Source organism: Brugia malayi (assembly GCF_000002995.4).
Source record: "Brugia malayi strain FR3 genome assembly, contig: Bm_v4_Chr2_contig_001, whole genome shotgun sequence".
Lineage (NCBI taxonomy): Eukaryota > Metazoa > Nematoda > Chromadorea > Rhabditida > Onchocercidae > Brugia > Brugia malayi.
In genome coordinates, this window is record NW_025062476.1 from 10,324,961 (window position 1) to 10,350,478 (window position 25,518).

Below are 25,518 nucleotides of genomic sequence, written 5' to 3' on the forward strand. Positions count from 1 at the left end.
TGGAATCTACGAGAGATTAATTGGGTTAACGAAAAATGCGCTAAGAAGAGCCATTGGCAGAAAATTCCTAGCGGAAAGGGAATTGGTAACATTAATTGCAGAAGTTGAAGGTATACTTAATACCCGACCACTAACTTACGCCAATTTTGACGATTGCGTCATTATACGTCCAATTGATTTTATTTTGCCTAACGCTTCGCTCCATCTACTATAAATGAAGTTTATAGCAAGCAGGAAGAATTCACCCCTTATAGACTAGATACCAGAGAAAAACTCGTGAGACACTGGGAAAGTACCCTTAAAACTCTCAATGTTTTTTGGGAAATCTGGAGAACCGAATATTTAACTAGCCTCAGAGAACGCACGCAAAGGGAAATTACCTCATCCAAAGGAGCACAAAAAAGAACTCCAAGAAAGGGAGAGATTGTACTCTTAAATGAATCGGGAATTCCAAGAGGAATGTGGAAATTATTACGGATCAAGGACATCAAAATCGATAAAGACGGTAAAGTTAGGAACGTTCAGGTGGAAACTCCCACTGGGAAACTTCTCGATCGTCCAATAAATGTCTTATATCCTCTCGAAGTTAATGATGAAGAAATTCATCTTGAACCTAATAAGAAAGAAAATATGAAATTTCCGGAAACCGAACAGAACACTGAGGAGCTCCAGGAACCTATTGCGATGCGAACTAGGAGCAATACAAAACGACAATCTCGATTAAAGGAGGACCAAACAACTATCACCGCACCATCATCAGAAACCTGTAGAGTTTACACGATCAAAAACAGATCAATGGAAGTAAACAACCCCCACTTTCTTATGAACACCACGCATTACCCACCTTTTCTGGTCGGGAGTGTCGTGAAAGACGAAATATTTCAATTATTATATCCAAAACTAACAAATTCCTCTTATCTATTCCTTTTCCTCACACAACAAACCCTTTGTTAGTAAACCCTTTGTTAGCAAAACCCTTTATTAGCAGTCTTTGTTTCACATCAGTTAAATATCCTCTGCCGGATATCTGGTCAGCTCAGTCATGCATATAAACCATCGTCCTCCATACGGTGGTTCATTCTGCATTTTGGGGTGGTTTTGATACCATTTTAATGTTTTATAATTATATCTTTCGTTACGCGTTTGTTAATCGGTGTAGCATCCGTACGATATGTATAAAGCGCTATTATTTGCTTCATGTTAAATAAAGGTTTAATTACCCAAGTTTGAGGTTTCACGACAGGAGCATGGTCTTTATGCCTCAAAGATAAAACGAAACGATCACAAGGATGGTTCAGGCCTATCATCGTATCGGGTTACTTCATTGCATACGTAAGGACAGTACTAGAGTTGGGTATATCGCTTCATACATTACGGTTGGTTGATGAATTGAAGATGTCTCGCTATATGATGGTAATGAAGAAGAGACAGCGTTTTCTATATATGTATAATGAATACGAAGTAAGAATAGCTGTATATCTGCTACAATATTATATTATTACGATACTAAGCGGACCAATTTTTTCTTGCTTTTTCTTAATTTGTGGTTTTAATTGACTTACTTGATATGTTTTCATCGAAATGTTAGTTTAGGATTTAGTTTTAGTATTATATCATTTTCCATAATGTCATGTTCATCTCATAAAATAATTTTTAACCAGAAAATATTAAAATATATGAAGCCGAAATTAATTTAAACATTGTGCTTCTTCATTTGCTTGTCTAGACGAAGTATTTTATGAAAGGAAGATTGGATGACAGCCTCTTTCAATCTTTTTTGTGGAATGAAAGAATTTGATCATATGCTATGATATCGGAATTATTGCACCATCGTTTCCGCCTATTAATAAGAAATATTATCACTTACAACAGGTTGAAATAATATCTTCACATGTCCTTTATAAGGATGAATTCTTGAAATATCTTTCGTTAGCATCAAGTAAGTTTAGTTGAATTAATAGGAATTTTTTAGAACCTAAAAATTAATAGCTTTCACTCATATTGCATTCATTTTGAATATTATTTTTTCTCACTAATGATCGGACCATATTTTGTTGTGATTTGTGTTTTACTGACATGGAAAATGAACTGAATCAAAAGAGAGAAGCATATACTATATTGTTTCCAAAATGCTTTCCCTTGAAAAATGCTTTTACTTGTTAAAATAGTTATAAACGTAAGAAATTGAATAAATTAATATTTCAAATTACATTAATTGCTGCTAATCATCAACATAGATATCAAAGTTGTACGCATTCTGTTGCCATGTCATTGGACTGAACGAGTGGAGCGATGTGCATTTGGATGTTTCCTTAATGCTGACTTTGCATGTTTCATGAAATGTGGATGGGCTTCATTATTTCATTATATTCCTCATGCTTCTCTTGTTTTCTTATGAAAATTTTTCATTAGATGCTATGTTCTGGAAGCATTTATTTTTCTTTTTTATTTCTGTATAGATATAATTCTCTTATTATATATGTTATATTAGTTTAATGTGTATTCGACCTCTTTCTTCTAATAACAGCTAACAAATCATTTAAGATTTCAAGTTGATTAAAGTATTAAATGTCTTTTAGTCTTCGTTGTTAACAATATGAATTCAGTTGCTAGAATAGTTTATAGGTATTACTTTGATGTTATTCAACCAAATCTCTAACTTTTGTTTTTCACAATTGGAATTTTTGAAATTATTCAAAATTTGAGAAGCGAATTCCCTTATTTCATTTAAATTAAACTTTCACGGTATCTTTTTTTTGGTATTTCCTAAATCTGCGATGTTATTATTTCCAGTCTTTCAAACTTTATCGATGTTGATCTCGCATTTTCCTGTCTAGATATTATTGTTAATTCACTTTGTTTTGATTAATAATTATATTTGTACTTACATATTTCAAATTAAATGTTCAAAGTGCTCGATAATAAAAGAAACTTTTCTTCCACAAGCATCTATTTAAGCTACTTAAATTATTGATTTACTTCCGTTATTTTGGTCGCATCATAGATTCATTTTTATGTGGGATAACACCATACATTATCTTTAGTACAACCTAAAATTGCTACATCTTATAACTGCATAGTTTTGAAATATTCTTAAAGAACTTTATATAAGCAGCGTTCTAGTGACATTTATGTGACTCTAATATACGTTGTCCTATAAGTTACATCGGTGGCTCAGTTAGTTTGATTAGTTGTATTCCTATATGGGTTAATGATGAGACATGAAAAACGAAGCAAATAATGTTGAAAGTTTTCACCTATTAAAACATAAGTTTAAATTAGTATTGTTATAGAATCCTTTTATAATGTACTTGAGATCAGAAGCAGTATATCAATTTCTCCATTATCTAGTCATTTGAATTCTCGATAATTTAAAAGAATGTTGATATGAATTATTTTACGGAGAAAATGGATAGATTTGATGGTGTTAATTTGTCTGAAAAAACGTTTTTCTCTTTTACTTGTAGTAATCAATACTTAATGCACCTATATCTTCAAATTATTTTAAAAAAAAGAAAAAAATTGGTTTATTTTTTGCTGTTTTTGCTAGGCTTTGCTATGCTTTATGGCAAATTATATTTTCATTGTTTTTTCGGAAGTATTGTATTGCTATATTAGCTACTTTTCTACTATTAACTAATTAAATACCTTATTGATACACTAAGAAAAAAAATAATTTTGTTTTCTTTGTACATTTATTGTTACTAAGGATACTTATTCTAGCAACTTGAATTCATGATGAAAAAATTCAATTTTTTATCTTTCTTTTGCTCTGTTTTATGCTTCACATTTCATCAATTTAAGCTTTTAATTTTCATTGCTGAAAAAAAAAAAAAAAAAATAACCAATGACACAGTAATGTCATTGGTTATATTTACGGTTTATAATTTTTTCTATACGTTATTTAAAGAATAATGAAAAAATCTTTAACATTGGTGAATTTATACTTTGAACTTATGCCCTATTGTTACTAATCATACTTAGATTTTCATCTTGTAGGATAAGAGTAATGCGACATTTGCTGCAACTATTTAAGCAGTTCATTAGTATAAGAACGTAAGGTTAAATAATCACTGATAAAATATATCTAACTGCGTTGACCTCTCCACTCATCATTAATCTATTTTATCTGTCGATTATCATAATTATTGATTTCATTCTATTTTTCTTACTTCCCTACTCTTCTCAGGATATATTACAGATGTGTATTTTTTTCGTGCTTGTTTCATGATGGTTTGAGATATTTCCATTCATAACAAATCCTTTAGAGTTGTCTATGGAAAATTCTTAAGTTTTAAATTTCACCGTAGAAAACAACAAACTAAAAACTAGTTTCTTAACCCAAACATATGCTGAAATTGAAGGAAGGAAATATTTGTGTGAAATTGTTTATTTGATGAGAGTAAGCCGTAAATAAAAGTTGTTCATATGTAAGCTGTTTATTGAAAACAACTTTCAACGAGAAATCTTATAATTTATTTGCAGTTATGAAATTATTTTGATATTTATATTATTATCTTAACATTAGAAATTAATAATTATTAACTAATCTAAACATAAAGACACATGGAAATCTGTTGTCCGTGTATCATTTTAACAGTAATGATGATAATTAAATTGGCCCAGTTGTTGGGGATCATAAACTTTCTCTAATAACCTAATTTGCTTTGAAAACGAGTGACAAAATTAAACCAAGTATGTGATAAACATAACTGCAGTAGTGTTAGTTGCAAATATAAGTTGTAACTGCAATATCAGTTCATAATTTGATTAAATAAAACGAAACTTTTTTATTTTTATGCTCTGCAATCAATTAATTATTGGAACTATCCAATTGGTCTCTTTCACTTTCAGTCCTCTATCTTCACCTTCAAGAATTTATTAAACACTTGCTGATACCATATCAATAACTATTTTAATAGTTTCACAGACGAACAATTACACTCAAATTTTCGTGCAAAAAAAAATTTGTCTGAAATTTTTGTTAATTAAAATTTATGAATGCATAAATTAGCTATAATAAATGATGTTATAAGCAAATTTCTCTCAAACTTTTGATGTAAAAAAAAGATTCTTTAGTAATAGCATTTCGATGAAACTTTTGCACATTTTTTTTCTCTTATTTACAGTAAAAGTTTACTAAAGGAACAAATTACATTTTCCACCCATTTTTTTCTCATCAAAGAGTGAATTTTAATATGTAATGATTGAAAATTAAAAGGGACAAAAAATGGGCGACAGATGATGGAATCACTCATTTTGATTTGTTATGATCAAAGAAAGAATTTATATATCAGTGACGGCAAATAGGCGCCATTGTCACACAAATATTTAACTCAATGCACCAAATATTTAATTAATTTATTTCTTTTTTGTTGCATCAATGGAAATAGTATCACTTTTGTGTTTACAATTTGCAGCGTCTGAAATGTGAAATTGAGAAAAATGAACTACCATTAATCTTCCAAATAGTTACACAACCGTTAATAGCATATTCGAAACTGAACCGATGATGGCATATTTGAAATTGTTTACTTTCCAGCCAATCAATATTTTCTGTCTTTCAATATTATATCATAATCGATGATAGAAAGCAATAAATATTCTCGCTAAAATATTTATTTTCTCACTTCATTGCATTATTTCAATTCATATATTTTCTCATTAAAATATATGTTCAATTTGTCGTTGTTATCTAAATTGAACAAATGAAAATGTAAAGATTGAAAATTTTGATGTGATTTATAAATGGGAGAATAATGGAAATGGAGAGATAGACTGAAAGATGGATACTAATAGCATGAGTGACAGGTTTAGATCACTCTCCTGGATAATCCCTTGAAATTGTTTAATAGCCTGGAGCTGTTCTGGGAGGTGGACAATGGTCACAACTGCCTTTTGGTCCATCGGGACCTGCTTCTCCTTGATCACCATTTGGACCATCATGTCCTGGAGGACCATCTTTGCCGTTCTGACCTGGTGGTCCACGTGGTCCTGGTCGTCCGGGATTGCCATCTCGCCCAGCTGGACCTTGCTCACCTGGTGGTCCTTGTGGTCCTGGTGGGCCAGGTGGTCCTGGTGGTCCAGGCACCTGAAATTTTAAGGGTTATTGGAAACAATTCAAATCCAACATCTTCATGATTTTTCAATACTGGAAAGGATAACAAAACAAACCTCAGTCTGTACACCCGGTTTTCCTGGTTCGCCAGCTGGGCCTGGATTTCCTCGAGGTCCATTCGGTCCTCTTGGCCCTTGTGGTCCCACAGGACCCGGTTCACCAGGCTGTCCGCTAGAACCTTTGTCTCCCGGCAATCCTCTCTGTCCTTTTGGTCCTGGTTTACCTCGTGGACCTGGTGGTCCTGCAGGACAATTGAAACACCAGTCTCGTTCAGTTGGCTGAAAATTCAGATTATCCGTAAAATTATAGTTTTATATGACCAATAGAAATTAGGTTTTTAATTTTAGAATGAGTTTTTGACATTTAAAAAAGAAAAAAACACCAAAATACAAAAACTTAGTAAGGAACATCAAATGATATAAGCAAAAATTGTGGTTTCAAAATGAATCGTTGTGCTGAATAACTTACTAGTTGGGTTTCTTGAGCATCCTGACCTGGCATCCCGGGCTTGCCAGGTGGGCCATCTCGGCCATCGTCACCATCTTGTCCAGGTGGGCCTGGTGGACCAACAGGACCAATACCGCAACTGCAACATTGGAATACTGCCTGCCTCTTTTGTCTTTCTTTTTTCAGTGCTGAACGCGATGATTCGAGCTAAAAAATTTTAAACTTTAACATCTTTTATGAGAGCAATTTCTAATACATTCATATTTATATTTTGGGAAAAATGTACTTTGGTGAATTCTCCTCGTAATCCAATTGCGCGTGTCCTGCAGAAGCTAATCTCATCTTGCAAGTTAGACTGCACATTTTGCATGTAGGTGCAGAGCATTGGTACGCAAATAATTGCTACCAGAGTAGCTACGGTAGAAACAGCAACACCGCAAAAGGCAAGCTTTTTCATGCTTTCTGCCTCAATGAGAAGCTGTTTCGGATCATCAGAATCAACCATCTTGCTACCTGCAACTTGCACTTTTAGCAGCAGTGATAAATGCAGCACGTTGCTAACACACCAAAGATTATCATCCCATATATTAGCAGTTTCTTCATTTGATAGCATACAGCAGAATCAAATTAAGAAATAGCATATGGAAAAATTGACGCATTCAAAATTGCCAAAAAAGACAATCTGTGAACTCAAACTACTCTCATTGACTTTTGTTCCAAACTTTTTAACTGATTGAAAATATTTGGTTTCTCAAAATTTTAAAGTTTCTAGAAAATTTTTAGATGACTACCAAATGGTACCGATTTTCAACATTCCATTTGTATGGCATTAGTATGAATTATATTCTTTGGATAAATTTGATAATTGATAGATGACATTATCATGAAACTAACATCGTATTAACACTGATATCATTAAAATTAATTTTGTTGTGGTAAAATGCTAAAACTTTGCCAATAAATATTATAAAAATGCAATTGTTTGGTTTATTAATGAAAGTTTATACATAAAGTGAATGGACTCAAATTTCTTTTTTTTGGATATTTGTTTACAATGCTAATAAGATTTTCAGAATAACTGAAAGTAATAATAAAATAAGAAATGATTGAAATAACAAAATGAGGAAAATTTTATGAAAATGTTTGCACCAGCGAGGCATAAACATTGTTATAATGAAAGTATTTGAAAAGAAATTATCAAAATTCAGTTTTTCATACCATTAATTCATTATCTACAATTTGTGATTCTTTTATTACTTATATTGCACTGGGAAAAAAAAAAAAAAAAAACAAAATAATGGGAGATTTCGGGAAGTAACGGGGCCTATAATGTGGGCATTATTAGAGCTAAGATTGTCTCATTAAATGAATAAGTGGAAGAAATATGTAATTGAAGAAGTAGAAAATCTTGGATAAAATTAATTTTTGATAAAACAAGAGTAGATATTCAAGAATGAAAATGTAACTGTCATTTTTTCAGCCAAACAAAAAATATTAATTTTATTACAGAATTAAAAGCAAAAATTGAAAGTGAAATTTTCATGAGAAATTCTACAACATTTAATAGTAAGGGAGGAAGCTTGATAATCAGTGATAGCATAGGGTCAAATGTCGTTACTGCCGTAGTACTTCGTCATCCCGAAAATGGTATACCGTTTTGAACGGCGCAAAGAGTCATTTTATATGCTTTGTGCCCGCAGCACCTGCCTCCCAGGAAAGCGATCGCTAAGGTGAGACGAGTTACCCTCCTCTGTCAAATGTCGCTCATTAAGTTACCAAGGCAAGAGAGTGAGTGAGTATCTCTGGAATGAGAAATGTTATCGTCGTGTGCATCGCATCGCCCGCTGCAACTGCATTTGCATTTGCACTTCATGCATGTATCGTAATGCAATGCATTCCACTGCAACAATCAGAATATATCTCATCTCCTCCTTCTTATCACCATATCATTATCACTATTACTATAATAGTCATGATCATTCAATATGTAACATAACAGCAATGACAATAATGTCATTGTATGCGTGGGCGTTTCATGACAAATTTCTCATTAACTAATAATGATTGCTAAAAACCGGATTTTATGCTCATTTCAGCAGTATTTCTAATTTCAATTTTACCGAAAATCTCTATGTTTCTTTTGCTACTTTTTATCTTTTACAACTTTTGACAAATACATAATATGACAAAAAATACCGTCAGACATTACTTGTATGTGTCACAACAAGGCAATAATATAATGAAGGGACAGACAAAACACGTACGTACGTAAGGACAAGCGTTCAGTTCAGATAGGTAGAAAGGATGAATTATTGTGTATTTCACTGAAATATTTAAATGAATTCTATTCTTTTCTTTTTTCTTTTGATAAAAATTGTTTGCATTTGAAAGGAATGAATTCTTTCTTTTTTTTTCTTTTTTACACTTCTTTTCCATTTGCTTTTCTCGTTTCTTCCATTAAAAATTAATGTCTTAGCTATTTTTTAAGGCTAAATTTGTTGTCATCCATCTTTCAACATTTCATTATGATTCATTTCAATTGATGAATGTTAAGTGACAGGAATGAAGAGAAAGAAAGAAAGAAAGAGAATCGGCGGGTAGGTGTGACAATAAAAAAGGAAAAAGTTAGTTAGTTCCATTCCTGTTCCTGTTACCGTCAAACCATATTTGCACTGTTTCGTTTTTTAATCCAGAAAATTAAACATTTATATTTTAATTAATATATGATGATTAAAATTTTAACTGATCGAATTCAGTAAACATTTGTTTACAATTGAAATACAAAACCTGTAAATTAGTACAATATTCCTTGAAATAGTTTTTTCAATGATTGATTTTTTTTTTTTTTTTTTGCAAGCAACTGAACAATTTCAGCTTAAAATATTAGAGTGAAAAAAAAAAGTTGAAAAACAATAACAACAATATTTAAGAATAGAATTCCATTAAATTCCATTTAGAAAAACATGTTAATATGAATTTAGGAAGAATGTAAAAATGGTACACAGTTAATTTTTTCAATTTTAAAAATGAACATTTGCCATTTTTCTTCCTCTATATACAAGTTTTGTTGAATCTTTTCTACAAAGTAAAAAAAAAAAAAATGAATGAAATGATATAGTGGAATGATTGAGTTTACAGCTACATTGATGAATGAATTCCTCGTTTATTTGACAATTTAATGAACTCAAAAAAAAAAAAAAAAAAAAAAAACAAATCATACATTCCTTTCTGCCTCTCAAATCAGACTCATTCTTTGTTTTTTCCAGAAGAACTACTTATCCATCCAGCAAACTATTCTACTTAAGAAAGAAAGAAATTATAATTTTTGATAATAATATTTTAGTTATACTTTGAGTGATAGAAATCGTTTTATATGATAGAAAAATTTCACTACAATTTCATTTAACAATTAACTGCTTTCACAGAATCAATTGCAAACAATTAAATATGGGATTTTTCAAAATTAAAACTATATGCCAACATGACGATATGCTTCATTTTAGTTTATTAGTGATTAATGCTGGAAGAAAACGTTGAAATGTTAAAAGTTACAAGAGAGATCGAAATTTTAATTCCAATTGTAAGATGGGTTTTATTAGTAATGATAAGAATTTAATGCAATCATTAAGCCATCATTTTTAATTCGATATCATACCAAGTAATATATTTTTTTTTTATTTGAAGAGATTTTTTATCAACTCTGCGATATTCTCGGAATATTTTTGGTACCGCTAATTTTATAAATCATATATTATATAAATAAATAAACTAAATAAAATAATACCAAAGAACTGAAAATGAGCAGTACCAAATTAAGATCAAAAGGAAATTCCAATGTATGATATCTCGGTAAACGGTATTAATGATAGAAGTGTAATTGAATGAAAAATGAAACATAATGACATATTGAAAATGAAATTAATTTACTATTTACAATACGAAATTTTCATAAATGAAATTGAGGTAATTGGTGCTATTTTTGTTTCTTTTAGATCATCGATTTAGTTTGCAATTTAGTTCCTTTGAAATAATTTAGTTCATTCTTAAACTAAACAATCAAACTGCTACTATCAAGCAATTTAGAATGATAATAGAACTTATTTTTAGCAAAAATTAACAGATATTTTCATGAATTTTTAACTACAACAACAGGAATTTACACCTGAAAATACGGCAGTCAAATAATGTTTGCATTGATAAAGATTTTCAATGATACGTACTACTTTGGTTCAAATGGATGAGAGGATAAAAAAAGGAAAGACGAATATCTCTGATGTGATTAGTGATAAATTTAATGATATAAAAATGCAAAAACACGAAATATCCATTTACAATAGGCGAAGCAAAATAGACTTAACTTTCTGTAATCCAAACAATTTTGCGAATTGAAAGCTTGAAAAAAAGTAATCAAAGTAATAAAAGTTATCATATTTCTATATAAATCATCAAAATTTTTACAGAGATTACTGAAATAGGGTAGTAAAGAATTGTCTTCGTTATTTCTTTTTTTTCGCTTCAAATATGAATCAAACTTTAATTTAATGTAGATGCATCATTGGTAACTGGTTTATGAGATTATGGGTAGAGAAGAAACTTATTTCTAAAACAAGCTAATTTGAAGCATTTCGTTAAATATGACAAACAGTGAGTTATGAGCTAGATGGTTGAGGCGCAAAAATACATTCAACAGCATACGATAACATTTAAATTTCCTAATTCCTGATCAGATCTGTAGTTTTGACATCAATTTTGTAACTCGCATTCATGATCATTGCATTCTTTCTTGCATTCATCTTCCAATACAAAATTAGCCATTCTTTCAGCCAATTCCACCGTGTGTGCCATTTCATCAGCACTTACATCTGATGCAAATCTGTAAATTACTAATTAAATAGGATGAGAGTTCCGGTCGGATCAGTTGAACTCTCAATCCTACTACCTTCTTAAAGTTGCGAATCACTGACCGATAATTAATCTAGTTAATTAAATAGGATGAGAGCTCTAGCGAATAAACTAACTAATGCGCAATTAAAAAAAAACACTTCAGGACTAGCATTGATTCATCTTGGACAAAACATAATATTGAAATTGTCAAATGAAATAAAATCAGTGCATCATTAGGCTTTATTTTTTGAGTAAATAATTTGACTATTTTCAGCATTCGGTTTTTAGAAATTTCGAGATTGCTCAAAGAATCTTGTAATAAATCATAGACATAACGATGATTGCAAATTGTAACTAACTTTGTTAGGAAAAAACAAAATTTAAAAGAAATAATAAATTAAAAAAAGAAACTTATGTATCAAAAAAGAACAAAATAAGATAACCTTACAAAATTCACTCATTGATTAAAGCGACTGATTAAACTATTAACTACTAACTTATCGTAATGAAATTTGGAAAAAAATCGGTCGAATATAACTTTCCATGAGAAGCCACGCTTAGAATCTATACGATCGATACCCCATAAATGCATTAATTCGGAATATGAATTGCAATCCATAGCATTTGTATTGCTTTCTTTCACCTACAAAAATAAATGGAAATTTTTTTCCTTAATACTAAAAAACAATTTTTTTCTTTTTCTTATAATAAATTGAATTTATTGGAAGATGAAAATATTCAACGAAATAATCCGTATGGAACAAAAAAAGAGAAAATGGACAATTGTACCGATTTGTTTGAATGCATAGTGCAATTGTGTTTATGTAATGTAACTTTTTGCATAGCTATTTTCATATCATTACTTCAGGTCAAAGGGCAATAATTAGTTGAGATCATTTCTTTCATGGATTTATAATAACTAGCTAATTCAGCTATTACTCTTTTACATTCGTCTTTTCTTCTCTTTATTCAAATTCTTCATATTATCTTTCTGATCTTATTCATCTGTTAATATAATATTATAAATGTAACTTTTTGTTAACCTAGATTCATGGAATAAATCTTTTGTTAATTCTATCAACTTCTCAGGTAATGAATTAGACTGAAAACTCGAAAGCAAATATACCATGGCTAAAAATGAAAATTGAAAATGAAAATATCAAAATTAATTTCTAATATATCAGTATCAACTCAGATGTATCAAAATTTACGTAGCATTTTTTGAAAATTTATGCAAAAATTTTCTATTTTGAGATCATTTTAATTACACAGGCCTTTCTTGGAACAAATAATAATTCTTAATGATTTTCTTAATCAGCTAATTGAATTACTTAATGATTTTAAAACGACCAGTGTTTTCAGGTAGTTTTCATTACTTCAGAAATTGATTTAAGGTCATGGAAGAGTGTAAACGAATGAATGGTCGTTACACAGGATAGAATGGATGGCCATTTATCTCTCCTCGTATAATAAGTTTAGAGAAAATGTTATCAAATACTTAAAAAATTAAAATATTTACGAAATCAAGAGAATCTTTCAAAATTATTAAGTAACCTTATCTGAGATAGTTAAATTTTATTATATTCATCGAGCATAATCATTTTATACATAATTCGATCTCTTATTTTTTTAAGGTCCACCAAATATTTTGAAAAACAAATTCTGAAAATTCATCATTCAAGAAATAAAGAAAAAATTGGAAAGATGAAAAGCAAGAAAAACGAAAAATAAACTATTAGCATTCATATTCTTATAAATCATTCCTTGATTGTTAAATTATTATTGAATTTTGAAATCTTCATTGATTTCTATAGCAAAAGTGAATTTTGAAGATAACTTTTTTTTGAAGACAACTTTTTAAAAGTAAAAATACTTTTAAAAAAAGGTAACTTTTTAAAGGTATTTAATGGTAACTTATTTTAATCATTTTTTAGTTGTTTTATTTTTTAATAATATAATACCATTTTTTGTTTGATGTTCCATCAGCAACAATCAGTTTATGCTTTTATGGTGCATTTTCAGAAGTTTAGGAAAACTTAGTTCTTTTTCCTCAATGTTACGGCAATTTAATTCTACTTTAGACTAATACGTCAAATATATAATGAAATTTTCTTATTATAAAGTATCTTCTGGCAAGATTTATTCAGGAAATTTCATTTAACTGTTTTTTATTCAGAAATTTAACACCATTTAACATTGTAAGACAAAAATTTCTGTTTCATAATTATAAAGAAAAGTAATAGTGAAATTTCAGCACTGAATGATATTTCAATTCAAAAAAAAAAAGAATGAATGCTGTCATGTATCTTTTCAAGATTTTTAAAATAATTATGACACACATAGTTATGGCATTTGTTGAAACTATCGTTAGAGTAACATTTTTAATATGTCAACATTTTCAAAGTAATGCTTTACAATTGAAATCTATTCAATAAACATTTCAAATGGATCAATATCAACCTTTATAATACAAATTAAAAAAAAATTAAATTAAAATTCCTAAAAATGACAATTTTTTCACTATTAATGCAAATAATTGCAAACAGATGTGATTTTCTGATTTTAACTTTATCACAACTTAAGAAAATTTGCGATGATCTTTAAATTCGAATATGTAAAGCAAATTGCTAATAATATTAACTTGGAGATCAATGGTAAAATTATTAATTAATCTCAACCAATAATACAATAACGTTTTGTACAATCAATTTAATAGTTTACTAACAATATCCAGCAATCAGTCAGTTAATTAATCAATCAATCAATCTTACATTAATTGCTTTGCTATTACATCAAATAATTTCATGCAAAATATCAAATTATCAATCATATTATTAATTGTTTTGAAAGCAATGAATAATATGCAAATTATACAAAAATAATTTCTATACATTTTAATTTATTCTAACATCATATCCCTTTGCGCTTGCTTTGCATGCATTTATCTGCTGCATTCAGTGTTTGCATACATTTGAATATTACTTCTACTTCTATTCATAGTTAATAAAACAAATATTATACAATTTTCAATCTATTTTTATGCATTATTTTATCAATTGTATACTGTGTTAGTAGCATTATTCATTCTCATTTGTGCATGCAACAAGCCGAATTGAACTTAATTGATTTAACTTAAAGCATTTTGTTTCTTAATTCTCATTATTTGATTTGTAGCAACAATCAGTAAGCATAATGGATATTTCCAGAATGCGCTTCTTCAAACGTACCAAAATTTCTTTTCACATATATCAGTTTTCACAACAAAAATACTAATTCACGTTGAAAATTTAAAAAAAAAAAAAATTTCGAACAATTTGTTTGCACTTAGAAACATGAATAATTCCAGAATGATTTTAAAAATGATCAAAAAAGCATGTATCAGTGCCCTTTCCTTATAATGTTCGTTTATTGTTTACTGCTTTTGGTAATAGACAATTTTAAAGAAAATTTTTGAAGAAAAATTTTTCGTTCAAGGATTCCTTGGTATATTTTGAATTTGTTTCCAGATTGTTTCCTCGTGTAATTTTGGTGGATTTTCCTTTATGAAAACTAGCGTTATCGCTTTTATTCAAGAAAGATTCAAAATTTTTCAAGAAGAATTTTCATATTATTTTTTGATCAATAACCATCACATTTTCAAGCGCTTTTTTGTTTTTCTTTTTTGATCACTAATTTATTTCAACAGTGAATATAAAATGAATGCTAACAAAAGATACAATATGAAAAGTTGGAAGATTAGTTTTAAAATATTTTTCTATAATTTTATTGACTTGCTCTAATGCCATTAAATGCTTCATTCATTATTGTTTATTCTCTTTCTATAATTTCATTATAGCAAGTCAATAAAATTATAGAAAAAACTCTTTCTATAATTTTATTGACTTGCTCTAATACCATTAAATGCTTCATTCATTATTGTTTATTCTTATGACAAAAAATCTCTGTGCAATTTATCGGGGGCGGATAATTTAATAATCAGCATTAATTCTTCTTGACAGTAATTAATATTTTCAGTGAGTATTTATCTCGCATTACTGACACATTTGAATCACAGAAGATTTGATATGGCATTGTGTCAACTAATAGTCTAACCACTGCAAACTAATTATAAACGATCAAAGTATTATCCAAATCTAATCGGTAAGATTCATATAAATGATTCCGGAACTTTCAATATATTTCCGAACAATCAAACCATTATCCTTCTGGGGAAATAATATAATACTACGAATATGGGTTGGGTTCTATATTTAATGCATTTGTGACATTCCTCCTAACTATTTAGTTTCTTGAAATGAATGAATTTAAGCATAGCTCGAAGCATTCAAATAAAATTCCTAAATTTGATCAAACTGCAAAATATCGTTACAAAAAGGCTTTGTACGAGACCGAATAAAATCTAAAAATAGTACAATAGTGAAATAGCCAACAAAATCTACAATTATTTCATTATAGCTGATAACGAGGCAGCAGTTTTAATCATGTTTAATAGAACTAAATGCATTGTGTTTCATTTAAAACAGATCGTTTAAAATTCTAAAATATTAGTAACATCAATTATTGATTCAAGTGACATTACTAGGATAGATCAGGAGACAGTATTACTACAGTAGGTCAGGTAGATGATTTAGGATATTGTGGAACAATATCCCAAACTCATCCTTTAGGAACCCCGGTATTTCCCACTGATTCCAGTGACGATACTTCCCCTCGGAGAAGAAGAAAACCACGCAACAAAAACAACTCACTTATCCCATTTGTCACCCCAAGTAACGAAATAGAGTCTGGGTGAATATAATCGCTACTAAATGATTACTCGGCCTTTTTATCTAATGCTTTTCGGAATTTTTCTGGATGTCTTCCCGGGATGCACATGTGTGGAGTTTATTTATTTCTCATGTCGACTGCATCGTTCCGGAAATAACCATTTTTATGTGTTGCGTTGAAATAGTTACCTCAAAAATAGTTATCATGTTTTTGTAAATTAAATGTTGCATCTTCGTTGTGCTTAAAAGCGTTTGATAACAGTCGAAAATGAGAGCAAATGCAAGGAAAATAGATGTATTTCTTGAATGAATGAATGTTATAAATTGGTGGGAAAGACATTGAGGAGTGTAAGTAATAGCATATATAAGTGATAAGCTATCTAAGTGAGATATAAAACGAGCTGTCAGGTATGATAGATTAAAAACATGATAGAGTGGGTTTATGTGAAGAATTCATTGAGTAAAAAAGTTTACATCTTAATTCTTCTTTAAAGGGAAGAAAAGATCGGTCAATTGATGGACTTGAAATGAACTCAGTAAACAATACTGAAATTGGCCCTGGATCAATTAATCAGCAACGACCGAGGCTTGCAGGAGAAGCGCCGGACACTCAAGCATTAGCTGCTGAAGCTGTACAGCGACAAGTATTGCCACAACCAAATCAGTTTGGTAGGTTTAGCTTTTTCATATTTTAGTAAGTCAGTTCATGTTTCAGGATAAACAAATACTTAAGTAATTACATTGAAGGAGCAAGAAAAGAAAATATGTTCTCTTTGGAAAAGACATTTAGCCGATAAGGGATATGAAAAAGCATGTTGAAATTGAGAAATTTAAATGGAGGTGTGCGATTCTTTTTGTACGCTCACGTTGTTGTCAAATTTCCTTTCTGTTCAGGTGCGGTACGGGATAGGTTGTTTCATGCGATGCTTATACGCGTAGCAATTAGTTATAATCGACATGTTCCTGTTTTGGGCAAACGTTTCATTGAATTTTCATCTTTAGTAACAGTATGTTTTTTGTTGGTTTTTTTGGCCTATGTTCATTTCCGCTTCACTTTGGCTTTTTTTGAAATTAACGAACAATGTAGAGGAATAAATATGCACTAATGTTCACTTACTGACTGAATTTATACAATGTTTGAAATGTAGTTAATGACGGTTGTTTTGAATGAATTACCTTACTATAGTCATGCACAAATGAAGTTATTAGAAAACAAACTGATAAAAGTAAGTCGCAAAATCTAAAAAGAAAACTAAAAAGAAAAATTCCAAAAATATTACTTTTCAGGCAATAGTGTTGCTGTCTATAATGATTTATGTACATCATTTTTTTGATGAAGCAGACAGCAACTGTTTAGCACCATTCGTAGATCAGTGGCCCAGAAATGGTGTTTTACGCGTAGAAGTTGTCAGAAATTTGAAGAAATTTAATGCTTATCAAGATAGATTACTAGGTAAGATTGTATATTTATTGTTTCTAGGTGTTTCCCATGAAATAGATTTTTTTAAAATATTCTCACTAAATCCTGGATATTTCCTTTGACTGAACTTGTTGACCTAGTCCTGTTAACTTTGCTGGCCTGAATTCTTTTGTGATGACTACGTTCCTCAAAATCTCTTCCTTTGTCCCAATTTATTTTGTTGTTGTTGTTGTTTTTTTTTTTTTTTTTACTTTGTTTCTTTTTGTTTTCGAAGAATTTTGAAGGATTTTGAGACATAATTCATTCAGTAAATCGTAAAACTAAACAGATTGAATCGCTAATTTCAGAAAAATCTTATGGGAAACAAAATAGTGAAAGTAATACAACTGTTTATGATTTGAAGCGTGTATTAATGAAGGGCCCTAGCGCTTTGCCGAAAGAATTACGAAGTAGACCCAGGCATCACTTTCGGTTTGTTTTGTTGTGTTCAAAAAGTAACAAAAATTAAAAATTAATTTATGTATATTTTATTTTTCAGTACCATCGGTAATGCAAATAATGCTTTCAGAATTCTCTGTATAATGGTTTCAGGAAAAAGAGCGACCATTGGAGCAGCTTTTTAACTTCAGAAGACTCATTATTGAATCTTTTTATAAGATCAGATAATGGTTTGAAAAAGAAGCTTTTTTTAGAGGAGTTAGACGACGATGAGTTTGACTTTGAGTCAGAGGATTTATTTGGTATGTTTTTATTAAAACTGTGCTTGATTTTCTGCATTCTTTTTTATTTGCTAGAGTACCACTGGATTATTTCTATTAGTATACCAAATTTATATCGAGCAGTATTAATATGCCAAATTCTTCATGGTTATGTTTTTCTTTTTCTGGTATTCTTATACATTTTGGCTAATAATATTATGCCCAAAAATCTGGTGCATTAGTGATATGATCTTAAATCATTTAAATCAAAATTTCTAGAGACTTTCTAGAGGAGCCAACAGTCTATAGGCGTTAATCTGTTCTCTAGATGTTTGCTGGAAAGTTGATTGATGGAAGTTAGTGGAAATCGAGATTTATTAAGTTTACAATGGGAATGTAGAAGATAATATGTTATTTCACCGATAGTGTCATCTCAGATATACTGAGAGAATAGTGAATATTTGCAGTTGCAATCTCATTGGTCACAGCCTTCGCTTCTTTATATTGTAGTATTAGTACTATAGAATATAGCAGCAGATTTACACTTATTTTTGTAGATTGATACGAAATTATATTGTACAAACTTTTCTGGAAGCATTTGGCAGACGATCACAATTTATTCATGTTGTTTAGAACGTGCGCCACACATTCCATTACATTGTTTTTGTCTGTTACTAGCACTGTACAAAGAAATGTTTTGATTGAATCTTGTAAAAAACTCATGGAATTAATAGTTAATGAAGTTGCAGATTATTTAAGCGTATATTTCAGATGATTCGGACGCAAGTTTCGAGTATGTTGTAGAATATTCTTTGTATTATGGTTTGCTAAAATTACCCCATTCGTATCGTCTTGAACACAACATATCATTTCTCCTTGTTAGGGTATTTTTCTTTTATTTTGCTAAAATGTATAATATTGAAATTTTCTGAAATTTCCGATGTAAAATGTAGTTTGTTCTAAAGTTAGCATTGCGGCTAAGCTTTTTAGTTATCAAATTGATTTCCGAAAATCCTTATAATGGTGTAATTAATCATCTTTAAATTTCTGGGACTTACGAATCACCGTTCTTTGACTTTTTCTCGATATTGCATTTTTGAGATCTGTAAGATTTCCAAACTAAATCATGTAGAATTTCAGAAAGGCATTTAAATCAACTACAGTATTCAAACTTCATTACGTTATAGATCCATTTGTTTGAACAGTGTTTTGGATTATTAACTGATTTTACTGATAATTTTCAGTTAGATCCTGAAGTTGATAGTTGTTTTGGTGATTGGGTTAGTCGTGCATTGATGAAGAATTTTATTGGTTATGAAGATGTGTTAATGTCTTCAGTAAAAGCTTTGGCTGAAAATGAAACTGACAAAGGTAATTGAAATAGTTTCTGTTTTCTTTTTTGTGGTAGCATATTGCTCATAGTGTTCATTACGTTTTTTCATTTATACATACCGATAATGAGCAATTTTTATAAAGAGTACGTTGATTTTTGGATTTAGGATATTTACGGGATATGATCACCGGCGAGCATTACCGATTCGTCACTATGGGTAATCCAAGAGCAAGTTATTTCACTGCTTTAATTGTTATGCTAATTTTTGTAAGTGCATCTTTTTCTCTTTCGACTTCAGCATCAAGTTTTTTGCAGTTAAGTACATATCTTACAAGTGAACGGTTGCAACAAATAATTGTTGAGACATTTTTTAACTTGTAGGTGATCAGCAGTAATCTTATTACTAAGCAGATTAAACCGAATGATTTGGTGATTAAGAACGTGGCATATCTTCAAGAAACACACTGTGAAGAACTCCAACATGTAGACATGTCGTTGCAGAAAGCATAACACACTTAATGATTAAACAAATTTGGTGTTTAAATTGTTTAAAAATTGAATGAAGATAAAAATAATAACTTCTAGTAATGACTATTATCGGATTTGGATACAACTGAAAAGGTCGGATAGATGAAAATTCCATTTTAATGTCAAATTCAAGCCTGATAAGGATGTGTAATAGTTCTATATTTTGCATGCATTCTTGGAGAAATGCATTTTTGCAATTAAAGATATGCAAGCTTTGAATTGGAGCGCTTGCAGACGTTTGCGATATCGATGTTGCTGCGTTTTTCGCATCATCAAATATTCTTATTTATTGTTGACTTACTACAAATGTTTGAGCTCAATCAAGCATTGGTTTTTCCGGCTGCACCACTTCTCACCGTTATTTTAGCTCTGGTTGGTAGGTTTTCAGGATTTCTCATATTTTAACTTTTTGCCCTCATTTAATTATGACAGTCATTAATTTAATGTTGGCAACATTTATTGGTAACGACATTGTTTGAAGTGTTAAATTTTATTTAGTGTGGTTAACACGAATAGCTTTCTTTTTTGAGAATTCGATTGTTCCTGAATCTAGCTACTGTACATGGCGTTTGAAGAAGGTACACGAAGTATTATTGCACATGAAGCAGTTGTAAACTGTGTGTATTCAGGTATGGAGGCCATAATGTCGGAAGTATTCAATGATACCTCCACCGCATTTTATGTGATACTACTAATCTGGATAGCAGATCAGTATGACGCTATTTGTTGCCACTCACCTATCAGCAAAAGACATTGGTTGAGGTAATTTCCTTTACTTCTATTATTGCTCCGAGGGATTTATTTTATTCAGATTCATCGTGTACGGAAGAATCTATTTATCGTAAATACGTTTTATTCAAATTCTTCCCTTTTTAGATTCTTTTATTTATATCATTATGCATTCTATGCTTATCAATATCGGTATAATGGTCAGTATGGTAGTTTAGCCTTACTTACTTCTACACTGTTCATTTTGGTAATTTTTTCTTTTCGTATTTTTTTACTTATTGTTCCTAACTTTTGATAGGTCAAACTTTGTTGTGGACTGACAATTTATCTCTGAAATCTTTGAAACTATTGAGACTAAGAGATAATAACCTGCTTTAAATTTCTGCTTTACATGAGAATTCTATGAAATGAGCTGGATTCCACTGGAATAATATATTAAACAGTTGTTTCTCATCCTATAATCCTCTTTTTTTGTTTTTTTTTCTTATTTTTTATTCTTGATTAAACAATGACATTTAAATCATGTAAAAATGAATATATTTTGATGCAGCACTCAATGATCTTCTTCTTCCATCATTATGAGATGCCTTTAATTATTTATCACGATAGGTTGCAAAGAATTATCACTGACATGCAACATAATCCGGTTAGTATTTCCATCAGCTTACCTTTAGAATTTTGAACGGTTTTGTTTCACCTGAATTAAAACAAAACGTAGTACTTGTGGTTGAACTTCAATATGACATGAGATTATTTATCCCAAAATAAGATAATTTTGATAACATTATAGTAAAATACGAAGGTTTTAGAATCATTCAAATAAAGACTTTCAACTATATTGATAACAAACAAATTTTTTCCAATATTCAGCATGTTTGGCATAGCTAAACTGAGTTTCCTTTTTTCGAATTTGTTATTTTTATTTTTTCTCAATTTCAGCAACCAGGTGGAGGAACAGCTGCTTCTCCAGGTACGCAAACTGCAACAAACATTTCTCCTAATGCTACATCAATGGTACCATCGACGGCAAATGTAGCCGTTGAAGTTTCAACAGACAGAAATCTATATGACGGAGAAGCCTCATCATCCGGAGTTGAGACTACTGCAGGCGGTGCATGGTCATCCGAAACGGAAGAAGTGTCGTCTGCACTCAGCAAACAACAAACTACAGTTGAATTAGATGAAGGTAGTAATTCAGTAGCTGAAAATAGTAATTTGACTTTGAGCGATCCTTTATTAATGGCTGGTGAACGCACAGCACATGAAATTGTTGATAGTGCTATTGACTGCGTGTTTAACTCATCGGTAGCAAGAAGAGAAGCTCCTATTTCGTGAAATTTTCTCTTTGGATTTCAAACATTAAATACTTTCGGAGCATTTGGAGTAACATAATTTCAAAGATGTTATAAAGATTGATGATATTAAAGGTTTTTGTTAGTTTATGAAAACTGTAATCCATAACTATCTAAAACCATGCTCAGATTTTCACCTCCTAACAGTCATAGGTTGGTTAACTATCTATACTTCTAAATACTTGGCTGTAACTAATTCATATTTCGACTTAGATCTATTGAATAGATACAATTTTTCTTTCGGCTTTTGTTCAACTTCCATGCTTTAGCATCACATTTGAGACTAATTTTTATTTTCGAGATGTTTTAATTGGAATTTGAAATTCACACTGTATGTTTGCTCCTATTTGACTTGCTCGAATTAATTACATAAACTGAGTATAATTCTTTTCATATTATTGCTTGGTACTCATTTGCAACATTGTATAGAAAAATATTAAGCGGTTTTTTCTTTTAATCGAGCTATCTGTATTCCATTGCTTTCTATCCTAGACCATAGAACTCCTTTGTTAAACTCCTGCATTAATTCTATATTTTTCTTCTTGTAAATGATGCTATTTTGTATATGGGGAGTCTTATGGCATCATTCATGTGTAATTTAAAGATATGAGGTTAGTTGTTGTGTGGTAAAGACAGAAATGATAGGTTTGTTTGAACTCAATATTTTGCGTCGTTATGGTCTGTAGTGAACTAGAACTAGGAAAGTGTAACAATTTTTTCTCAGGTCTCATGATTCGTTAATGTGATTGTGAAAAAATGGATAATATTCACTCTGTAATATCGGAAATGCATCGCACCAGAAACATTAATATGATTCAATAAATGATACTCTTGAGTAGAACTTTGTGATTATTAGAACATGAATCATGCTATTTTATGACATAATTTTCAAACTGTGATGCAATATTTAACTTAAGTCAGTAGCTTCGAAGTATGTTTAAACTTTTCAGTCGTTTTAACTTCCGTTTGGACTTTGATTCATATAAATCTTTTTATGTATAAACGATGTCATATTTCACTATTTCGTAAATGTGATTGTGAAGAATGGATAATATTCATTCTGTAATGTCGGAAATGCATTACACCAAAAACATTAATATGATCCAGTAAATGATACTAAATGAAGTGTCCCGTTACGGGATTAGATTTCCTCGTGGGACAGATTTGCTTTAAGGTTCTATAACTTGTTGGTGGAATTTTTCATCAAGCTTTTAAATTTCTTTAAACTTATGTTGCTTACATATTGTTTCATTGCTGTATGTTTATAATATTTGATTTTGATTTACATTTCAGCAAAGTAAAATTTCTTTTGTATTATCAGTTGTACAATATTTGGATAATCCTATTATTTTGGGGAAGTTTAGTTTTTTGATTGAACAGTGACAGGATTCAATGTTGCAGAATTACTTGAAGAAATTTGAAAAGATGGTACGAAGTGCTTTAAAAATTAAAATCCAGTCGGTAACTTCAGGGAGACGAAGAAAAAACTGTTGAGTGTGGCTATTTCTCTTCTTTTTAAAAATCTGCTTGTTTTTCCGAAATGCATCCAACTCCGCTGTATCACATCACAGATGAGCAGAAAGACAGTGTTTATGAACCAGCTGAGGATACTTTCCTATTATTGGATGCATTAGAAAAGGATAGAGAGGTATGGGTGAGTTATTAATAGTTTCGAAAGAAAACTAACTTTGGTGTCTTAATTTATTTTATCAGATTGGAATTTTCAGAAAATAAAGGGCTGGAGAATTTTTACGCTAGAATGAAATTATCACCGGAAGAAACGAGGCTTTTTGTTATTCTTTTTCAGGCTCTGGAACAGTTAGAACCAAATGTAGTTGTTGAAATTGGGAGTGGTTCTGGCATTATTTCGGTATTTTGTCAGCAGTTACTTCGTGTGCCAGTACTTACTTTAGTAACAGACATGAATTTTAAAGCTTTGCAGGTTTGAAATTGCTTTTTATAAGATCTAATTCAAAAGTTTCAAACGTTACCATCATCGATCAGCATATTAAAAGTTGATTGGTCCTTCGAACATTTTCAGTTTTTTCAAAAAGAAGTATTAGATCTATCCATGATTAAATAACCACATACTTTTTTTTATTTTGGATCTTGCTTTCATGATTCAGGGAAATTAAGATGTGGCTATAATCAGTACTAATAAATTTGAATTGACTACTTTTTGAAAGACAATTATGGAAAATGCTAGTCAGACTTTTTTTAAGAATTTCATTTAAACAATCAGCCTCTCTTTAGTGCACTCGAGCTACGGCACAGCTGAATAATGTAGCAGTGGAAGCAGTTCAGTGTGATTTGTTATCAGCACTGGATCACCGATTATATGGTCTTGTTGACGTGTTGCTCTTTAATCCGCCATATGTACCTACGGAACATGAGGCTACTTCGGACTCTGCAAGCTTATTTTTCTCTTTTTTGTATTATTAGAAATTAACTTTACTTTTGTGCACCAAGCAAAACTGTCGTAAGGAATTTCTTATTTTCCTTGTCCTAATTATGTTAGTAATCAGTTATAATTTCGAATTAGTTTAGTGGCAAGTGGCTTTCTGTAAAATCGGTTGTTTCCTGAATTAATTTTAGCACTTTCAAATTTGCAGTTTAGCTATCTCGTCCTAAAATTTGCTTGGATCCACTTTTTTATCTCATTATTTGTTCTGAAAATTTGCAGTTTCTTTTGCAGGCTCGTTGCTGGGCTGGTGGTCCCACAGGGCGTGATGCTGTTGATCGACTTTTTGCTCATCTGTCAGAAATTTTAGCGCCAGGTGGTTTTTTCTATGTTGTTGCACTACATTCAAATGATATTGTCAGCATGTTAGCTCGTAATCAGTCATCTTTTTCCAGCAAAATTCTACTTGAAAGGAGATGCGGCATTGAACATCTTTTTGTGCTTAAATTTACAAAATCAAAATACTAAAAGATGGAATAGTTACCATTTCATAAATTCCATTTAACTAGTATTACTGGGTATTACATATCCAGTAATGAAAAAACGTTAATCCTTGGATGACTTTCACAACGATTAATAAGCGATAAATGTTTTATGTCCCTTACATCCATTACTAAAGCTAAAACATCTGCGACTCGATCGTTGTACTGAGTAATTAATCATGCCATTAATAAAGAATTAATAATATATGAACGCACTGATTCCAAGCATCACATAATAACATTTGATAAAAGGAACAGGAAATTATATATCTAAATATCTGTTTGTTAAGCATCAAAGGA

At 30.5% G+C, this 25,518-nt stretch overlaps 5 protein-coding genes across 5 annotated transcripts; 3 read left to right on the top strand and 2 right to left on the bottom strand.

Moving 5' to 3' along the window:
- Window positions 1-459: 459 nt before the first annotated feature.
- Bm3070 (Uncharacterized protein) lies at window positions 460-2,398 on the top strand (the record flags this gene model as incomplete). The annotated part of the gene is made up of 4 exons (XM_043079148.1): window positions 460-766; window positions 1,232-1,413; window positions 1,873-1,939; window positions 2,238-2,398. 4 exons carry the CDS (start codon window positions 460-462, stop codon window positions 2,396-2,398), a joined length of 717 nt encoding a protein of 238 aa, XP_042935082.1.
- Window positions 2,399-5,848: 3,450 nt separating this feature from the next.
- On the bottom strand, window positions 5,849-7,070 carry Bm11071 (Nematode cuticle collagen N-terminal domain containing protein; the record flags this gene model as incomplete). Its single annotated transcript, XM_001902364.2, has 4 exons — window positions 5,849-6,091; window positions 6,175-6,396; window positions 6,587-6,772; window positions 6,852-7,070. 4 exons carry the CDS (start codon window positions 7,068-7,070, stop codon window positions 5,849-5,851), a joined length of 870 nt encoding a protein of 289 aa, XP_001902399.1.
- A 4,238-nt stretch (window positions 7,071-11,308) lies between these two features.
- On the bottom strand, window positions 11,309-12,578 carry Bm11072 (Uncharacterized protein; the record flags this gene model as incomplete). Its single annotated transcript, XM_001902365.2, has 3 exons — window positions 11,309-11,438; window positions 11,947-12,092; window positions 12,576-12,578. The coding sequence occupies 3 exons, from the start codon at window positions 12,576-12,578 to the stop codon at window positions 11,309-11,311; spliced, it is 279 nt and encodes a 92-aa protein (XP_001902400.2).
- Window positions 12,579-16,742: 4,164 nt separating this feature from the next.
- Window positions 16,743-22,258, top strand: Bm6936 (uncharacterized protein; the record flags this gene model as incomplete). The annotated part of the gene is made up of 13 exons (XM_043079149.1): window positions 16,743-16,884; window positions 17,110-17,222; window positions 17,503-17,668; window positions 17,983-18,106; window positions 18,227-18,375; window positions 19,105-19,217; window positions 19,578-19,704; window positions 19,833-19,933; window positions 20,429-20,570; window positions 20,824-20,956; window positions 21,071-21,170; window positions 21,474-21,569; window positions 21,863-22,258. 13 exons carry the CDS (start codon window positions 16,743-16,745, stop codon window positions 22,256-22,258), a joined length of 1,902 nt encoding a protein of 633 aa, XP_042935083.1.
- Window positions 22,259-23,815: 1,557 nt separating this feature from the next.
- Window positions 23,816-25,204, top strand: Bma-mtq-2 (methylase family protein; the record flags this gene model as incomplete). The annotated part of the gene is made up of 4 exons (XM_001902369.1): window positions 23,816-23,923; window positions 24,083-24,217; window positions 24,529-24,651; window positions 24,971-25,204. The coding sequence occupies 4 exons, from the start codon at window positions 23,816-23,818 to the stop codon at window positions 25,202-25,204; spliced, it is 600 nt and encodes a 199-aa protein (XP_001902404.1).
- Window positions 25,205-25,518: the final 314 nt, after the last annotated feature.